Here is a 20,721-nt window from a genome sequence, read left to right as displayed (position 1 = left end):
TTGTGTACTTTTACTTGATTAACATTTTTAATGCAGGAGTATTTCTAATACCACAACTTAGGTAAAACATTTAAATACTTCCTCCACCTCTGAAAAAAGTATTGAACTTTCCCACTTATTATAAAACACAAACAGTGTTTTACAAAACAAAATCATTTATTTACACAATTGCATTTTGATTTCATGGCATCCTCTTTATACATGACATTAGTTTTAAAAATAATGTGCAAAATGAATCATGAATTTCAAACTCATAATTTTAGCCTGCCAGGCAAGAAGACACACGGACACGACACACAGTCACATGATTTTATGCTGCACCCTATAATACTTCACCAGTTCCTGCGTCTGTTGACCTTTACTGCCTGAGATCATGCATCAAAAATAGGCCCCTGAGTCATTCTTAGGTATGTAATCTAATATATGTGTGGCAAAAGCAACATCTCTATCTTTTTCATGAACAACAACTAAACCAAAAGTTGTCTTATATCTTCCCCCTCTAGTACTTAGAGGATATCATAATCAAATATCATCAAAATAATGACATAGGTCAGTTTACATGCTTTAGGAAGGAAAATGATTTTGTGCAAATCAGATGTGATTTTCACACCTCAGGCTGATACATTTGAGACATGTACATGTATGTGTGCAAGTTAAATTTTGGAGTGTCCCCAACTTTTGCTTCTCATCTTGTATACTATCAAGCATGAAACACAGAATCTTGCTCATCTGGGGAGTAGAGAGAGGCTCGAAGTCGGCACTCAGACGTCTAACGGCTACTTTGTGTAGCTCGCTCTGCGCATGATCCCCGTGCGTGTATGATACAGTAAAACACAAAAGCTGCTTCTGTTCTCCAGCAGTTCCCGACACATGGCTCGAGCTTTTTGCGCTGAACTTAATGTGGTTCTAGAAACTTTCAAGAACGATTTCAAACATTAAACCCCAAGACTAATGCCAATTGTTTGCATCTTTATAACAGCTCATGGAGCAGGTACAGGAATAACAAGTTATTGAAATGAAGACAAATGCAGCTGTCACTGTACCAGACTTTCAATAATTTGATTTTCTTCAGTCGCTGACAGGCCAGGCATGTCTGCAAATCTGCATTATTTTGTGTGTGTGTGTGTGTGTGTGTCAAGAAGGCAGTAAAAGGTAGTGTGTCTATGAAGTAGAGTAACTATTACTCTTACTTACGCTTACTTACTTTTCCCTGCCGGTTTCTCTAGTGTCACAGGCAGTATTGTTCTTTGGCAATCCAATCTGCATATATTTACTGACTGTCTAAAACTATCTGCAGTGGTAGAAACACTGTTAGGAGTTTGTCATGCCCTGCTGTGTAAAATAATTTTTGTTCCTGGTTATTCCATCAGCTGTATGTGTTGCTTTTGATTTATAGTCTTTTTCTATATATGCCTGTCAGTCCCCGACTGACAGAACTGAAACACTTTGGTTTCAGGAGCAGCTCAGTATGACTCACAGGTGATTCCTTTTGTCTTTTCATGTGTCGGACTGGACTTCTGTTATCACAGAAGGAACAACCAATGACTATCAAAACACAGCCTGGTTTTTGGTCTTAATTCCCAAGTTTCTCTGCGGAGTTACTCCACCGCTGTCAGGTGATGATGCCAGCAAACGTGTTGATTGGGAGAGGGAGTCCTTTGCTCATGTATTTGCTCAGTCCAGCGTCTTTATCCTCTCCCAACTTGAATTTGGACCTCATGGTTTTCTGGACGCAGTATCCGGGATCAAGACACGGGGAGATCTCGACGCTACAACAACAAACAACAAACATAGAGCCATCAGTCTGGGTTGCACAGAAACTGGGTCCAGATTCCCAAAGGTCGTATTAGCTACTGGTTCTAATGCAGAAAATCCCAAATCTAATTGAGATATTAATGCAAATCAAGGTGGGGTATAAAGAGACCTCAACAGAACAATTTCATTTACAAACTGTGGGTTCCACTTTAAAAGCCACCAATGCTGGTACCCTGAAGAGACCTTAAATACTCGGAGATCTGCTAGTGCTTTGATAGCAATGACGGCTATCAAGGATCACTTTTCTAACCAATGAAACACGAAACCTGACCTGGCTGGACTCTCTTACCTCTGCACATCTCTGAAGGTCCTGCGACTATCTCTGTCCAGTGTAACCGTGAACGATCGACTCTCCAAACTGCGAATCTTAATGTTGTTGGACCGAATCTTTGACTCCTGAGAATTCAAAAAATAAAAGGATTTATTGTTGTATGAATAATTTACATTCCACAATCTCTGGAAGGATAATCCACTAGAGAGTTTTGAGACTCACCACCATGTTGTTTTTAGTTTTTGCTGGAGATTCATTCAATGTCAGTGTCAAACAGTTCAGATCTATGAGATGAAAATGAGAGAAAAATAGGAAACGTAAGCATACGAAAAGTCATTAAATATATATATTAATATATATATATTTTTAAATACAGTGTTTTTGAGTATGGAATACGGAGTGTGTTAGAGATAATACTGCACCTTCTGTTTCATTAGCTGGAATAGCATTGATCTGAGCGCCTGACGTCCTGACTGATATCCCTTTGTCAACGTCTCGGCCACTTAATGTTACCTGGACACACGCACACACAGAAACACACGCGCACAAGCAAAGCATGCACGTGTCAAGGGTTTTGCATTCACACAAAAGACTTCCTCCAGGCAAATAACACAATCTGAAATAGATAATTCTATCAATTCTTCTGAGAATTGATAGAATGGATAAGGCTACAGTGAAACTCGCATGGCATTAATCGAACGGGGATATAATGAAAAAAGAAAAGAAAAAGCAACCTACCTTTCTGTAATTCAACGAGACAACAGCCCCGCATACCTCCCCCGAGCTCTTCTTCTGTTTATCTGTTTGAGAGACGGGCACGTTGTTAAACTCGTTTGTGTACAGATGCAGGTTCATAAATATCAAAGAAATGTACATGTATGTTCAATTCACCTCTAATTGACGCTGAGATCTGTCTGAACTCAGGAAACTCCATTTCTAGATGAGTAAGAAACACTTCTTCCACAGGACTCTTTGTCATGTTGGTGAATGTGATCTAAAGGAAAACCAAAAGTGTGAATATGTTTGTTGACACACTTTCGTATAAAGCTGTTATGCTTCCGATCCGCTTTTAACCCTCAGAAACTAAATATGGCACAGAAAATGTAATACTAATATGTAATAATGTAATACTACCTTAACAAAGTAGATGGTGAAGTAGACAGGCTGCTGGCCGGTACGAACGTAGTAGGAAATGATATCAGACACAAAGGGCTCTTTTGGCTTCCCTGGGTTCGTCTGTTGGTATGAAAGACAAAAGTCATGTAAAATCAACCTCTTCTACCTGCATGATGTTGCAACCACAAAGCCATTGTGGTCACACCTGGGTCACATCAAGTGAATATAATGAGTCACTAAAAAGCTCAACTGCTTGTAATACGAATGGTTTTTCGTTTAAATTGGAACTTCAGTTCATCCTTTACGTGCCATATGAATAAACATATGAATAAAATAGTTGAGTGTTTAGGGGATTTATATAAAAGCAGTCCATTTAACAAAACAAGCTTTTTTTTCCTCATAAAGAGAGTTCACCTCAAGCAATGAATCTCTTGGAGTGCAATAACGTACATATCATCACAGCAACTTAGTTTGTAGGTGTTCCTTTCGCACAACTCACTGTAGCTGTGGTTTCAATGAAATCAACATATTTATTTTCCTCGCAGTGACAGATGTGAAGCAACTTCCTGTGTGTCAACGTATGAAAAGATGTGTTGCCACGTTGACTAAATCGGATGCGGTAATGTGATGTCTGCAAATCAGACCAACTGCAGCACAGTGGAAGAGAAAGTATTCAGACTAAAGAGAATCAAGTGTCCATGGTTCTTCTCCCTCACACACACACACACGCACACACACACACGCACACATACAGGCTTTATCTAACACAGGACCCCTGTGGATAAAAAAAGAAAAGAAAGGCATCTTCTGTATGTTTAGAAGTGTATCATACCATCTTAGCCAGTTTGGGGATCATGCAGCCTAAACTCTTGATGTTAGAGTTGTACCACGGGTCCACCATGCTCAAGTAGGAACCAAGAGTGCAGGGAATCTCTTTGGGTTGAAGGACGTTTCCCTAAAACAATAAAAAAGCAACATGAAAGTGGAACCAAAAATACATAACATTTGCCAAATCAACAGCAGTTGGCAAACAAAGTGAGCCTGAAAGCTGTTGTTTTTTCTAGCTACTGTATGTTTTTATTTCTTTTAGTTTACTAAATGTGTGCATGTAAATAATATCTTAAGAGCAGGGTCAAACAGCTCAGTTGTATTAAAAAGGAAGTAGTTTTTTTTTTTTAAATCATCTTAATGACGTCAGACAAAACGACTAAAAACAGAAATGTGAGCAATAATTACAATTTACACTGAATATGGGTATTTTATAGTACCATACCAAGAACACTAAAATGTAACAGCATCACAGCCAATCAAATAGTATTTATTCTATTATCTTTCTATGAGATTTTCACTCTTATCATATTAATAATATAAAGAGACAATACATCTCTGGCTAACTGCAGGAAAATTCAACGTTTTGTAATCTCGTCATTTCATTACTGAGCATTTCCGTGCAGCGTCACAACATTATTACTTCAAATAAACACACAATGTACTGTAAATAATAGGCTGATGCTGTGTTGGCAAGAGGAAGTGGCCTTACCTTGATAGAGGAGATGGGAGTTGTGGCCCGGCAAACAGGGATGTAATAAAACTGGAGGTTGACTTTCATTGTAAGAAAAAGCCTCCGCGCTTCCCTTTTCCTGCAAAGACAAACCAAAGATCCGTGAGAAACACAAAGTGTGCGTACGCTTGACTGAGCCGTGAATCAGGTTTTGGATTTCATCATATGACATTAGCGATAGAAGAAGTACCTTTTGGCTACCCAAATCTGACATGGAATGAATGTAAAGTAGTGATGTAATGATCCTCCGCTTCAAACCAAATTGTATTGTTAGCGCTTAAATGACATAGTTATCCTGCATACACTGTATAATGACACTAGTGTAATGTAGGATTGTGAACATGCCGCTTCTAGCTTCCTATTACTTGACAAAAATCATTCCCACCATACATTTCAGTCATCCTTGTTACATTCACAGGTGTCCTATCAAAACAGAATACATTTCCATTAAGTTTCCAACATTGCTCTGTTTATTGATTTGTAATGTTGAGCTCATGCGAACGACCAACATAAATGATAACATGAAGGATATAAAAACTGAAAGCAATATATTCTACCAGCTCAGTCGTACACAAATCTCCAGGTGCTGTCGGAGAAGCTTCCTCCTCGTGTGATATGATGAGTCTCTCACCTGAAGAAGTAGTAGGCCTTGGCTAGGCGGCCCAGCACCCTGTCGTCTCCCATGGCAACTATCCTGGCAGTAAAGTGTCTCTGCTGCCTGGGGAAGGGGTTCTGCATTGCGCTGCTTCCTGCCCGCCTCTGCAGAGTCGCTCCTTTTCTTCCTCCCCTACCTCCACTTCCTCCTCCTCCTCCTCCTCCTCCGAGGCTCGCGTGTTCCTCCAGGGTTTCCTGCATCAGCACCATGCTGTCCTTCACAGATGGTTTCATCTTGATGCCCCCGCGCCGCAACAGCCTCGCAGAGTCTTGATTGCTGGTAAAAGAAGAAGGTTTACTGTCATACAACTAATCATTTCAAAAGTATGTAAAGCTTGGACAGCAAAACAAGTGATGGAACCGATCCCATGATAAGCGTCCTTTAGGTTCTCAACCGAAATTAACCGAAATCAAGTTACCTACAGTAAATGTTCTTGGTGAGGATAACCTGCTTTATTCCATCTTCATTTAAAAAGTCTTCAAGATGATTCACGTTGAAAACAAAAGCTCTAAAACTCTAAAACTCAACGTATGCTTTGGAAATGTTGTGGTCATGCAAATGAAGTAAAATACACACAACTAGAAGTGGGTATCTTCTTAGTGTAAACTAACAGGTCTTAGATTTACCTTTTGCATTGTTCCCAGGATGAACTCATGCTGGCAGCGTCCAGAGTTGACGATGACGAGGGATCAGCACTGGGGGGCAGGTCTCTTTCGATGCCAGCTGTCGTTGGACAAGACGGAGAAGCGAGTCATGTCGGACGGAATCAGGTCGTTGGGAGACTCACCGAGCACAAAGTCCTCCTGCTCCTGGCTGATGGAGAACTGCTCCGACATGGAGCTGGATCGAAACCACTTGGCCAGCACTCGCCCTGTCGACATGCGACAGCACAGAACAACACTTAGTCCTTTCAATAATCATCTCAGCCGCTTTCTCTGTGTTTAAATCTGTCATATCTAATTTGGACTTGGACTTAGTTAAGTTTTGTTAAAGAAATGAAGTTTTTTTATTTTTCCTAATAATGTATGGCATTATAACTGTGTAACAATACTGCACAAAAGACATGTTCGAGTTCTCCCTCCTTCTAGCTCTGATTGTGATGTTTCCATAGAAGTGCAGGACTTTTATACATTGAAGTGAAAGTCGAGGCCACACTGCTTGAGGTTCAGAAGGTCGCCTCATCATAAACACATCACAGACATGAGTTTACTGCTATGCATAACCGTTTTGTTAGGGAGCTGCAGGGTACACATGCCCGTTCTTCCTCTGGGAAGAAAGCTCTGGGTGTTATGTTAAAATACGTCTGAGGAATCTATTCACAAGCGTGCACACATTGGGACAGTGCCTGCCTTGTTATCCCTCAGCCTTTAATGCTTTCCCAGCCTGCAGCACATGCAGGCAATAATCACTGTCCTTTAATTCAATTAAACAGTAAATCATGACTGTAATCTTAAGTATGATAAAATGCAGGACACGACATATCCTCTTTATTTAAGAATCACACAAAGCTATCCCTGAGTGAACTACTTGACTGATTATGATGGTGCACTGAGAACATAACGTAAATGTACTCATGTCACTTTCACCGCCTTCCATTGATTTCATTCAAATCTGTTCGGGTCAAATCAGTCGGTTACATTAAGTGAGTCCAGCTATGAGAAGCTTAGAGTAACAATCTACGCCTCTGATATTCTCACTGTGACAGAGCGCTAAGTGGTGTAATTATCTTTTGAATAATGCCTCTATAAAATCTCCTGTGATGCTTTCTAGATCACGCTGAGTTAGCTCATGCTAATCGTCTAATGAGGCTACTGTTGGTGAATAAACGTTCATTGAGAAAGGATTTCTCCCTGTGTGACTGTTTCCAAGGAAGAAAATCCTTTTGTCTGTGATGACGAAACACTGTCCCTTTTTATCAGGTTCACTTCAGTTCAGTTGTGAGTAAATAGTTTCAGCCTAATTCAGTTCAGCTGACTGGCAGTAAACAACTTCCTCTAGACCCCCCACGGTTTCCAGAGACACTTACAGATATCCAGTTCCTCCGTCCACAGGTGGAAGCTCATCTCTGGGTTCGGAAGAGGGCAGTCACACAGTTGTCCGCTAGACAATGTCTCTACAACACACACACACACACACACACACACACACACACACACACACATGGAGGAAGAAAGATAAGAGAGTAAAACTGTCACAATGACACTCAAAAGAAAACACTTCCCCAGCCCCACAACTTCCTCTCCGTGAACACTGCTGTCAACCTCAACCTCCCAGCTGGGATGAGGGGTGAGCAGGTTCATCGGGTCGCTGACATGATAATAACTGGGATAAAAGTGGATGTCATGGAAATAGATATCCGGAAAATTATAAAAATACAGACAACAGATTGTTTTGGCCATGGAGGAAACTGCCAGATCGAGGCAAGGTCACGTTTGATCTCAGCAACAGCCGGCGTGTCGAGCACTTGCGAACACGGATAACATGTCCATCAGCGACAATGTGTGCTTGAAGAGAACACTGAACACCACTGTGCTGGCTTACAGTGAAGGACATCAGTTGTAATGAGTATGCACCAGAGAAAATGTAGACTCCCTTTCCAATTAATGTTGACATGTTTCTCAACTGCCATTCTTACAACCCATGCACGAGAAAGTGAGAGCAAATTCATGTGATCCGCGTGGAAGCTGCGCTCGCAAATCACTTTTGTGAAACTGCAAACCAGGACAATGGCAACCTGGAATCAGACTCATGTGCACTATATGCACACATGATCTAAGTCACATGTATCATCTCTTTACTGAAGTGGATTTCATATGATGCAACTAAATAGTAAATCTTTGGTAAATAATGGTCCATATTGTATGGTTAGACTTTTAGACGTTTTCATCAGATTGCCAGAACCTCATCTAACACAGTAACCAGATGTGACGGTGGTTCTTGTGGTTCTCCTTCCTTCATTGCTTCACCAATAAGTTGATCTGTGCCTAACACAGAGCAGCTGTGCCTCAGAGAACCTTTGCCTTGCTTAGCTTTAAGCCCACCTGAGTCTGTGTCGGGGACGATCTTGTTGTACAGCTGCTGAAGACGGCTCTTCAGCGCTCCCTCATCCCCTCTGCCGCCCTCCTCCGCGCTCTGCTCCAGAGCCGCCAACACTTCCTGAAAGTGCGACTCCGCATCTTGACCCATGTCCTGTCCCAAAACACACAAACACATGTGGGTGAACACACACACACACACACACACACACACACACACACACACACACACACACACACACACACACACACACAGGAAGATAAACACATACAGACTCTGTATTAATAGCAAAGCGGTGAGGGGTCAGTTGCACGCGTGTGTGTCTGTCTTCGTGTGCGTCCTGCTGAGGTGTTACTTTAGGAACGGTGCCAGGAGACACTTCCACCTTGCAGCTCAAAGACAACAGACCTTCATTCAGGATGTTTCACATAACACGTACATAGGAGGCAGGGACTATTTTTAATCCAGGAGCAAAAGGTGACCTTTACAAAAGCGTAGCCGGAGAATATCATATTCTAATATCATGCTAGTGCTTACAATCACCTAAAATCTCCCAACATGCTGTACACAGTGAGAATGGAAGTTATGCACACGACTCCACTGTACACAGAGGTCATTTACTTCCCCCTGATTGGCAACAGTCAGCATATTCAATTGTGCGTTCGTCATGGGAAAAATATGGCACATTGTTAAAATTACATTATTAACAAATAGAATAAATCAGAATTTAGATGACTAAAGAGAAGAGAAGCAACTTGGAGTGATGTTTTCTAAAAGCATCAGTGGGAATTGAACTAACCAAGCACAAGGTTTTCCTTGTTTCATTTACGAACCAGTTTACAAGAAAAAAACAAGTTGTCTTTGATCAGGCTTCAGATTTGATTAGCATTTAACATTTAGTTATTACTGTAGAGCTGCATTATTATACATACTATACATTTCAGGAAACTCAATTTCCAGCCATATTTCAACATCCACAAAGCACTGATTGTCAAATATGTTGTGCAAATCATTGTGGATTCTGATAGCTTTTGCTTTTTGGATATATTCAGCTGTAACAATTCCTCGCAGTATCACAGATCTATACATTCACAGCAGCCGCCTGCCAGTCATTGGTGTTGAAGGAGGAGGTATCATGTGATTAAGGGAAGTCAGCGCTGAAGTGAAGTCAGCGCTCTGTGAATAAAGCTTGCCGCTTGAATCAGGGAACTGAATGAGGCTTTGCTGCTTGCACGGTTTAAGTTAACAATTAAACACGGGGGAATTCAGATCCAGGCTCTTACTAGATAAGAGTAAATGGTATGAGGAATAAGCTTCACATTCACTTTACAAATCCTTTTGAGTATAAGGAAAGGTTTATCAGAAAGAAAAAGGTCAGTCAGGTGGACAGAACAAGACTCAAAAAGTAAGTAGATGAAAGCATAATAGCAGTAACAACTTTAAAGAGCCATGAACTGCAAAAGAAAAGAAGACAACTGAAAAAAGAAGGTAATAAAGGAGCAAAGCTGAACAGAGTTGTGCGCTTCCACTCACCTTTAGGGCTCGATCAAGTTTCGGCCCGTGGCACTGCTCTGCTCCTAACGCAGCCTGTATGGAGTGTTGGACCACACTGCACATGTGATCCAGAGGACTTAGAGATCCGCACGTGTCAAAATCCCCCAACAGGACTTGTCCCAAAGAACCAGAGAAGACTTCTGGGTCAGCCAGAACAAAGACCCTGCAGGGATTTATATGACAGGCTTGATTGATGGACAGGGAAGGAAGTTCGACAACATGCAGCAGTATGAGGAAATACAAGAAGCTTTTATTTTTTCCCTCAGACATGTGATTTGTATTTAGGACTCACCTATCCTGAAAGGGATAGTGCTCATTTTTTAATCTCTGCTCTGCTGTGACCATCCTCTGGTACATCAGACCTGTGGATCAAAAGGGAAATGTAATGACATCACAGTAACCATAATATAGCTTTTCTTGGAGTGATGGCCTTCTGCTGTACTGCTTCCTGTTGTCTCTTGCCACTGTGTCAAAGGAGAAATCTACTCATGTGGTCTGACCGGCTGCTAAGTTCTGCTGGTGTCAGTCAGTCAATATTTCAATGTCTTTCTGGTATCTTAAGTTTGGCTACATGTGTCATCTTTGGTTTAATGTAGTTTTCTCCTTTTGTTCGGGACAACACATGTGTGATCTGCCTTTTTTGCCCTTTCTTGAAACTCTGTTATGACAGGTAGGATATATTTAAAACAGTATGAGTAATACATAATGAATGCTTGTATTGTTCTGTCTGAATACCATAAAGAGTGAAAAACTAATCACAGGTAATTAAGTGTTGGGTGTGTTGAAAGATGACGCCGCGCAGCTGGTGCTCCTCAAGCAAGTCTTTCTGAATCCCAGACAGAAATAAACCAACCATCTCTTGAAATGAATTTAGACTGCAATGTCAGGCAGAGAGTTTAGTAATACCTGGAATAGAGCGTTCAGTTTTTATCCGCTTCGTGTAGCTGAGGCCTACGGTGCAGTAGGGATGAGGGTATGTCAGGAGTCTCTTACAAAAGTCATACACCCGCTTGTACAGCTCATCTGGAATGTAGGCTGTCTGGAATGTCAACACAAATACACACACGCAGTTGTTATGATTATTTCCAGTAAGTAAATCATTCATTTCCTTTTACAGTTAGCGATTAGCTGATTAGCAAACAGCCTTTTATTTTCTGCCGTTTACTTCCTTGCTGACAATTGTTACAAAAAACAAATAAAACATTCCTCTGCCTGTTAGGTACTTTTTGCAGAAACTTCATATATTGCATGGCTTAGAAGCATTGTGCAACTATTTTCTTGGCATGACAATGCAACACAGTCTGTGAACAAACGGGTGGATTTTGAGATTTCTCTTACAAGGCAAAAAAGGACTAGAAGAGCTGGAGACGGTAGTATTGCAGAAGTGATCTGCTCAGTGTGGCTGTGGAAACGCATGAAGCGAGAATTCCTACACATTCAATAAATAGTGTAAAATAGTATGAACAAGTAAGTCTGAGATTTCACAGTGTTAACAATGTACCTGAATGATGGCGTACATCAGTGTGTGGAGAAGAGGGATGATGCATTTGCGAGAATCCCATCTCTCAGCCTGCAGAGGAAACACACACACCGTGATGACAGGCCGAGGACTGTACATTGCAACTACAACAATTAGTCGATTGATGGATAAGTTGATCGAAAGAAAAAAATATCAGCTTCTTAAAAGCAAAGATTTGGTACTTTTGTGTGTTCATATTTTAGAAAAACAAACAATTAACTGAAAAAATGATCGTGTAAGTAACCAGTAACTAATAAGGTTCATGGTTCTGATTCCAATCAGTGAATTATTCAGATGAAGCGAGCCGGCCAACACATTTTTAAGAGCCAGGGATGAATGTTTGGTGCGAAAAGTACCTTTTCCAGTTCTTTTATCAGCACCCACACTAGAGATAAACTGTTCGCAGGATTTTTTTGAACCTTCTTATGAAGCGTCCATCTCAGCATGCCTGCACACACACACACACACACACACACACACACACACAGATAAATACACAAGCCATTAACAGACGCAAACATTTCCACAGGACTAACACAAAGTTGCTAAATGTGTCACGCTTTTCTCTAGTACAGAGCTAATTCAAAATATGTCTGATGACTAACAAATGAACAGCCCTGATACTGCTGACACGGCTAAATGTTCCACAGTGTGAGTAACAGGAGCAGGCTGGTTTCAGTAAATATCTATTCAGGGAGGTTTACGGGATGGGATTGCAGTTTTGTGGTAATCCACATGCACAGATATATATAGATTGTGAATGTGAATGCATCATTCACATGATAAAGTAGATCTTAGTTAAAACCCAGTGATATAATGAGATGATGTTGTTTGTGCAGTTTCATATATTACGTGTGAGCAGAGCCAAGACAGATAAAACCCCATCAGCACATGTTTTTCATATCTTAACACTTGTGCTTCATTTCCAGGTGTTGTAGTTTATCTATTGTTACCTTTGTTGAGACAGTCTGAGGGCTGCTGGTTGTCCGTATCCCTGGGCAGCACAGCCTGGATGCTGCGGTAGAGTTCTGGCTCTGGGACAATGGGGGAGCAGCCGGCTGACGAAAATATTGGTTGGGTGTTTAAATCTATTTATAGAGAATAAATCAAACGTAAGTGCCAGAGGCATGTTATCCAATGATTGCAGATGTAATCAAGTATGTATCTAAAAAAGGAGAATAATTAATGTTTTTGCACATATCTGCTGCATCATCATCATACAGTGTGTGTGTGTGTGTGTGTGTGTGTGTGTGTGTGTGTGTGTGTGTGTGTGTTGTATGTACCTGTTGGCTCCATGCTGCGCATACCGCTTGAGTTATCCCAGGGGTCCTTGGTGGTCATGTCTCACATGCATTGTGTGTCTATCAACTGTGAACAGAAAGAAGACATGGACCGGAGAGTGTCAGTCGTGTTCATGTCCGAGGTTAAACACTAAGTGGTGAGTAGCTAAGTGGTGTCTGTCTGCTTGCGGACAGCAACGTGTAAAATGACACAGGTACATTGAGTGAAGCTATTTAAAACTCTCTCAGTTCTCAGTAATATCATGTCCACCTGCTTGTGTCTCGATACGTTTCTTTTTTCTGTGTGAGATATATTGCCTGCAGTTAACGTTTATGTCAGTGTAGTGACTGCTGAAGGGTTGATTAAGAACATAATAAAGTTTACACACTTACCCACACACACTGATGGATAACAGGTGGCAGAAGGCGCAACAGGAAACTGCATTTCCTGTAGCATGTATACATACACAGGCTGCTTATTGTAAATGCAGCGAGTTGTGTGTAAGACTTTTTAATGCTTTGGTCTTTTTTGGGAAAATTCTTTAAGAACTCCACTTCTCTGCTCTGAACATACTGACCATGGATCCTTCTTACACCAAATAAATCACATGTCAAAAACGTATATCTGTAGCATTACATGAAGCAGCACATGTACCAAAACCATCCTCATGCATCTCCCATTGTTAACGTTCACCAGGCAAAGTACAACAGGTGTAAAGTAGAGGTCATATTACATAAGCTTACCTGTACTGTACATGCATGGACCAACCAGTCAACTACAGGTCTTTTACATACACACACGATGCTCTCTGGGTACTAAAACTAACAAGTGTGTGTCAGAGCGAGAGAGAGAGAGAGAGAGAGAGAGAGAGAGAGAGAGAGAGAGAGAGAGAGAGAGAGAGAGAGAGAGAGAGAGAGAGAGAGAGAGTGTGTGTGTGTATCAGCAGAGTTTAAGGGGGACGTGGAGAGAAGAAAGAGAGGGGTGTTTGTATGCGCAGGTGTTGGAGCGCGTCAAAGACTTCTGACTCGCAACATTTTGCTCTCATACACACACACACACACACACACACACACACACACAAACACACACACACACACACACACACACACACACACACACACACACACACACACTGCATGTGTATTGTACAAAGAAAGGATTTTGAGTAATGGATTAACCTTGATCCCTCTTAGAAAAGCAGTGCTTTTTGTGTGCTGCAAATGTGCAAACGTACACTCTGCTTTAAACTTTATGGCGGAAACTATTAATGCCGTGTAGGAGCTGACACATACACAGCATTTCCTCTATGTCAGAATGAGTGGGCAGGCAACACTCTATATTTAGACAAACAGAGAGAGAGAGAGAGAGAGAGAGAGAGAGAAAGACAGTGAGCCAAAGTGACCAAGGTAACCCGAGTTTAAAAAAGCTTATAAAAAGCTGCATCACATCATTCACAGTCTTTCCAAATAACTAGCTTAGAAAAACCACAGTCTGCACAAAGTCTTCCGGAAAGAAAGCATGCCTCTTAAAACACAAAAGCACCGTCACAGTTTTTAGTTCAAGCTATTATCAGAGTAAATATTCAAATATAAGACTTCATTTTGTTAGATTTCTGTTCAAAGTTCACATGCCTTTCTGTGTATTTCTTACACAAAGAATTGATCTAATCTTACATACACAATATGTTTTTTGAATTTGTTAAAACTACATTAAGTGATCAAACTAAACCAAGTGAAACACGCTGTGTCTGTGGACATTGAGGTGAGAGCAATGTGATTAACTGTGAAAGCACAAAGCACTTAATGTGGCAGCTGCACACAGAAGCAAAGACAGATAATATTAAATAAATATATACGCAGAAATACTCTTGCGCAGTATCAATACACACACAGTGCATGTGAGTTCTCAAGCGTCACCAGTCAGAGTCAATCCTCGGACCTTTCTTAACTTTTTGGACCTACCACTGTGCACCATATACAGCAATCTTCCATCATTTTAACAAACCACAAGTGGTCCAGTATAGACTTTAAAATCCCTAACATCCTTGATTTGTACACATTGTTTCTTTTCACACATTGGTGCCAGTAAATCCTGCCAAATGCCCCAAAGAGGTGCAAATAACTAGACCACAAGCTGAAATGCAACTACAGATACCAAGGCCACATAACAGTGACGCAAACTTCCCCTGACTGTTGACTGTTTACAGTTAATGACGTGAATTAGTTCTTGATTTTGGCTGGGATACACGTCTATCTACACCTCTACGCAGCCGTCGATGACATCGCAGTGGTCAGCTGAAGTCGGGCAAACAGAAAACAGGAGCACTCATTTCCGTTCATGCACGCTGCATAAATCTCAGAAAACAGGAAAGACCTGACAGCGACACGTGGAAGTGCGTTCATAGAGTAAGAGAGAGGTGGTGCTGCAGTGGGAGGTGGGTTCGTACATGTGTGTGTGTGTGTGTTTGCTTGATTGGAAATCCCCCACCTAGGATAGCATGGTGTGTATTGACACAGATGGGCACATATACATATAGACATATAGACCTGGAAGAAGTGGAAGAGCGAGGAAAGCACCTGCAGAGTTTGTCCCTTATATAGCTACAGAGCTATACCTGAAACAAAAGTACAGAGTGAGAGCACTTTGAATGTTCTCATAGGGAAGTGTACTGTGTGTGTTTATGTGTTTAAGGGGCTTATGGTAAAAGAAACACCATGAAATTCTTTTTCTGTTTCTTTCTCAAGAAATACGACACTACGGCAAATGTGGAGGGAAAGAAGTAGCTGAATGGCTGTCCACAAGAGTTTACATTTGAGCTATGAATCAGTCAAACAGCATGTCTTCTTGCTGTAGAGCAAACAGACTTATTGGATTATAACCATGCTAAGACTCACAAGACTAACAAACATGCAGAAACACACACTCGCATTCAAGAGTTGCAAAGAAACCCCTAAAGTTTATAATTCAGTGTGAGCAACGGGGGATATCAATCAAAGTGATTTCCTGCATCAACATGCTGGACAATATGAGGAAGTCCTCTTAGACCGGTGAATGTGTGCATGTGTGTGTGTGTGTGTGTGTGTGTGTGTGTGTGTGTGTGTGTGTGTGTGTGTGTGTGTGTGTGTGTGTGTGTGTAAATCTGCCTTGCCTGACTGACCAGGGATTGTTTCCTCCTCCTCAGGGCCTGCAATCACTGTACACAATAAAGGCCAACATTTGCAACAAACAGGTAAATGTCATTAAAAAAAAACTAAAATCAATTTGCTGATGTGAGGAGTTGATATAAATACAACGTCCAATCACAGGCGTGAATGGACAGGGCGAAGACGTATGCCACTGGAGATGGTGTGCTAAATCCATCAAGCAAGAGGAAGAGGTAGGGATACAAAGGGGTTTCCCGAGAAAGTGTGTGTAGGTTTGTGTGTGTGTGTGTGTGTGTGCGTGTGTGTGTGTGTGTGTGTGTGTGTGTGTGTGTGTGTGTGTGTGTGTGTGTGTGTGTGTGTGTGTGTGTGTGTGGTATGATTCCTTCTGTGGAGTCTATAATGGTGCGAACAGGGTCAATTGGCCCTTTAGGGGTCAGCTGAGGATGTGGCATTTAGGCTGGATTAGACCACATGAGTAAGTGTAAGGAGTTTTGAACAAATGCTATGTTGACAAACAAATGCAGATGCAAACAGACCAACAAACACACACACTTTACATACTAAAGTGTCAACAAATAAAATACCAGTAGCTTTTTCTGTGACCTTTATAGTCATGTCCGCAGTCCGCTTTCTCTGAGCTTTGCACTTATGGTAAATCCTGACCATGACCCGATTACAGCAGAGACTTCCATCAGTGTTTTGGAATCGTGATTCATTGTTTATGCCTGAAATACGTCTAAATCCATTCTTATCGTGGATAAAAAAAGCTCCAAACAAAGACGGCATTGTTACCATAGATACAGCTGTGGCCTTAGACACAAGGCCTGTGGATAACCGGGCAGCAGTGGGGGAAAACACTGAGTATGAATGATTCAGGTTTTCACTCAAACTCTCACTGAATAACAAGCTATTTGTGTTACAGGGGAGGACGTGTACCAGCTTTTTAGTCGTCTACTGCGGTCGTGACTTTGGCCTATAACTCCTTGCCAATTTGTGAAGAAAACTTGGGAGAAGAAGCTGTGAATTTCTGTTTGTTTGAAATAATTATGCGTTACCTGAACTTGCTATGTGGCTTTAAGGCATCCATGCCTGTGGTGTACCTGTTCGATCAAACGCATGATTTCCCTGACATGTAAGCCGTGTGCTGTGAGTCTTGTACAAACTGTGACTCACTCTTTGCTTCAGTATCCGCACAGAAACATTTGACACATTCTCTAACCAAATATTCTGGCTTTTCTACAACTGACATAAGTGGAAAAGCAAACACTGATTCCAGACATGCCGAGGAAAAAGCCAAAAGCGTGTCGAATGTGATGATTCCAGTGGATCGTCAGTCTGACCGAGCAGCAGACCTTATTTAACCACCGTGGGCAAAATGAAGCAACGCACTAATTAAGCAGTAAAGTTTCACAGGTCACAGGGTGTAAAGTGATCCAACTGCTACACTTGGCATGAAAGGGCATTAGCCACGATGGAGACTGCTTTCCAGGAAGAACCACAGGCACTCGACTGTGCCAAGAAGTGTTGCTGTTTGTTTTCATATTCCCTACAGGACAAACAAAACAGCGGCATCTCAACTTATAGAGAGTCTGCGGCTGTCTGTATTTTGGGAGCTGCAGTATGACTAAATAAAAGTGTTTTGTAATAACTTTGGGCAAGGTTGTCATTTAAAATGTTGTGTCAAGTTTACTGGGAAAAGGAAAGAGTTGCGTGAGCTGACGAGGCCTCAGCACTCCTGGGAATCATCTGCCTAAAGTAACAAATGTAGTGCAGAGGTTTTCAAAACAAAGCCCTCAATCTGCCACTGATTTGTTTGCAGAATACTTCTCCATTTATTGACTGATCATATAGTCTATATCTATAACATGTGTGAAAAATGCTCATCACATTTTCCTAAAGCCCAAAAAGACACCTTCAAATGATGTGTTTGTTCCAAAACCTAAAGATATTAAATCTACTATCACATTAGATCAACACAAGCAGAACATGTTCACAATTGAGAAGCTGGAATGTTTCCACTTTGGACTAATAGTTGCAGATTTGTTTTCTGACAGTTGACATGTCGATTCGTTGAGCAATCGCCTCAGCTCTACAAAGCTCCTCAACACAACATGTGCACTGTAAAAGGTCTGTGCATGACTTTGAACACTGGTGTGAAGGCGTCATGTCAAGTGACTAAGTGATCGCTTGAATTAATCAGGTCGTCTGAGGTGAAATGGTCAAAGCCTCACATGAGGCATAGCCGACATGTTTTGGGTCAACACAGTATACAGACATGTAAATGACTCTCTCTCTTTTAAACCCCAAGAGGGTAAAAAAGGGACTAAAAGAGGCTTTAATGAGTTTCTTCCCCAGCAGGAGGAACTTCTCAACAAGTCTTTACTATCAGTTATTTGTGTTCGCAGCATAATCAACAGCATGTCACAGGTCAGCTCAGTTTGTTTCTCCAAAAATCACAATAAAAAACAAGGGTTAGGGTTAGGGTTAGATTATTAAGGGGAACCAGTTTTCAAATCACATCAGCTATGTTAAGCACCGACTCATTCTTTGCCAAACTGCTTCTCCTACTTCAGCATTTAACCTGAACACTTCCTTGTGATGAAGTGTGTGTCAGATCCATCGCTGGCCGCATGTGGGCCCGACGTTACCAGCATCACTTTTTGATTTACTGACAAACAACATAACAAAGTTATGACGCCTTTGGGATACCCTTCCAAACTTCTAAGAGGGTGACATTTTGTCGAGGACTGAGAGGTCTTTGTATGGAAAGGTCACATGTCTTATGATGTTGACCCTCACGGGGTGGGGTAGCACAGTAAGTCACATAATAAAAAATGGCAACTTAAAAAGGTTAACTCAAGTGTGATAAACCAGGGTTAGAGTTATCTTTGGTCAGGGTTTGACAAACCTTTGAAAGATGATACATCTTGTCAGGATGTTAAAAGTGGTCTTGAATCTTACACCATATTTCTGATTGACATGATCAATCCATCTACAAAGCGACAGCCCCCATGGCTGTGTGTTGCAGAATGATAAGATACATAATGGCTACAAGATGCTAAAGGAAACTAATGTAACTGAGAAAACCTCAATTTCTCTGTAACCTACATACTGTGTAGAGTAGCTAATGTGTTTGTTTACACACATGTTGATTATTTTCACTTCTTCGTGGTTCCCATTCCATGTCTTAACAGTGAGAAACACACACATTTTGAAAGGGTGTGTTTGCTTAACTGGCAGCAGTTTCATCCCGTCAAGGTCAGCCGCTGTGATGTGCTGTGATCTCAACCCTGTATCCACATTTTAAATGTTGTAGTTCCACACCTGAACAACTATCTAAAACACGTTATTATAATGCATTATTTCACTGTAGATGTTTGTGAAGTCATAACATGTTTCTGCCCGGTGATCGCGCTGTCTAATGATAAGGTTACCGTCACAACAAAGATCAGACATCAGTCATTTTGCTCATCGTGCATATTAGAATTATGATTGTTACTTAGTTTTACGATGTTATACAATGTTCCCATATGTTTCTAGTTATTTCCTCTACAACAAAGTTCAAGACTAGATGGATTACCAGCATTCAGTTTATAGCCTACATGTTTTAAACCACTATGTTTACTGTTTTCTCATGTGTAACTCGAACACCTCACCCACTAGTTGACATCATCAGTCTGATTCTGATCTAGATTAGAGCGATATTATTTAACTGGCCATTGTGTGTCACATTGAATTAGTTCAACGGCTTTATGTTGTCAACATAACCTCCAAAGATTGAATATGTGCTTTATATTGTTGTTGTTTTATGTTGTATTCTTTGTTTCTTTTACTGTTTTTAATGTTATTATTTTTTAGATTTTTTGTAAAGCACTTTGTGATCTCGTTTCTTTTACTTACTTGCTTGCTTGCTTGCTTACTTACTATCCCGTGTCATAAGCCATGACGTGTGGAAGTTATGTTATAACAGGACACATGTAAAAGAGCCCATTCAAAGAGAAGGCTTTTCAAAGGAGCGGCTGACATACAGCATGAAAGCAGCTCAGAAATCCCTGGTGAGATGTTTCAGTCTGCAAAGTAAGCCACAGTATCTGCCACTTCTTACGTGCATGGTACAGTAGTAGCATTGCACTGTACAACGTTACTACAGACAGACATATGTATCGCCTAAACATCATTATAAAGATACGAGTCATGAAGAACAGCAACTCAGAATATACAAATATAAACAGGTCCACTCAGGAGAGAAGAGCAGCGGAGAGAAAATGACTTCGGACAAAATATCAACTGAAAGGTTTGTGTTCATTTACTAATATACAGTAGGCTTACATACATTTCATCGTTTGCAATATTATCTAGTTACAGTCGTCGACATGAACTTTTTCGCGACTCGGACTACGTAGAGAGTAAACTATAGAGATGTAAAGATGTCTGCAACTGGTAAAAAAAAAAAAATCATATTTCAGTCTTTGTGAAAACTTACCTGCAGTTAAGTTGTGCACACAGCTTCATTTACCAGCAGTAGCATCAGTCGGTGACACTACTGTATTCTTCACTTCAGCCTGACTGACAACTTAACTGTCTCACAGTAAGGCTAGTCGTCAGACCACGCCCATCGCGGCAACCGGCCAATGGCGTGCCCCCAGGGCTTGTGTTGGCATCCAATCAGAGGACGCATTCATGTAAACTATCATTTACACCACATGTATTTCAAAGTTTATTCATGCAAATTATAGATAGATAGATAGATAGATAGATAGATAGATAGAT

The 20,721-nt window shown here is 41.1% G+C and overlaps 1 protein-coding gene across 1 annotated transcript; it reads right to left on the bottom strand.

Annotated features, from left to right (window-relative positions):
• Positions 1–137: 137 nt before the first annotated feature.
• pik3r6 (phosphoinositide-3-kinase regulatory subunit 6) lies at positions 138–20,512 on the bottom strand. Its single transcript, XM_029434774.1, is given in 22 exon segments — positions 138–1,769; positions 2,105–2,211; positions 2,309–2,370; positions 2,509–2,599; positions 2,825–2,886; positions 2,978–3,080; positions 3,221–3,322; positions 4,035–4,157; positions 4,743–4,842; positions 5,395–5,694; positions 6,045–6,139; positions 6,141–6,289; positions 7,445–7,531; positions 8,460–8,607; positions 9,988–10,171; positions 10,301–10,370; positions 10,915–11,047; positions 11,510–11,578; positions 11,884–11,975; positions 12,481–12,585; positions 12,811–12,895; positions 20,435–20,512. Coding segments are annotated over 21 exon segments (2,397 nt in total). The 5' UTR covers positions 12,869–12,895; positions 20,435–20,512; the 3' UTR covers positions 138–1,612.
• Positions 20,513–20,721: the final 209 nt, after the last annotated feature.

The sequence above is a fragment of the Cottoperca gobio genome, chromosome 1 (genome assembly GCF_900634415.1).
Source record: "Cottoperca gobio chromosome 1, fCotGob3.1, whole genome shotgun sequence".
Classification (NCBI taxonomy): domain Eukaryota; kingdom Metazoa; phylum Chordata; class Actinopteri; order Perciformes; family Bovichtidae; genus Cottoperca; species Cottoperca gobio.
This window is presented reverse-complemented; position numbering and strand designations above follow the sequence as displayed.